General features: G+C 38.6%; 1 protein-coding gene across 1 annotated transcript in view; it reads right to left on the reverse strand.

Annotated features, from left to right (window-relative positions):
• The window catches only part of LOC119581712 (origin recognition complex subunit 2-like), a 14,100-nt gene that overhangs the window by 13,455 nt on the left and 282 nt on the right, over positions 1–363 (reverse strand). Inside the window, exon 2 of the mRNA XM_037929837.1 lies at positions 37–165. Coding sequence (XP_037785765.1) covers positions 37–165 — 129 coding nt within the window. The remainder of the gene's footprint in view (positions 1–36; positions 166–363) is intronic.

Below are 363 nucleotides of genomic sequence, written 5' to 3' on the forward strand. Positions count from 1 at the left end.
TCGCAATTCCAGAAAATTACTTATGAAAATACAAACCAGTTGGCTTGAAGAAAACATCCTCATCTTCCTCGTTTATTTCCTCGAGTGGCGGCAATTCCACATTTGGGGCCGAGGCAATCCTGGAGCTTCGTGTCCTGCCACGCTGAGACAGGGGCCGTACCACAACTTGAATATATAAACAAAACAGTATTAATTACAACATCCTTAACTTAAAAATAAAATACTTATTAACTGCAAAAACCAGGGGTAAAAACTGAAAACCCATTTGATATTGATAACAGATTACTTAAGCTGCTATCTGCAAGCTAAATCTGAAGCTATCATTCCTAAACATTTAAAACTGGGCAGCTATGACCTATGAGG

Source organism: Penaeus monodon, chromosome 15, assembly GCF_015228065.2.
Source record: "Penaeus monodon isolate SGIC_2016 chromosome 15, NSTDA_Pmon_1, whole genome shotgun sequence".
Classification (NCBI taxonomy): domain Eukaryota; kingdom Metazoa; phylum Arthropoda; class Malacostraca; order Decapoda; family Penaeidae; genus Penaeus; species Penaeus monodon.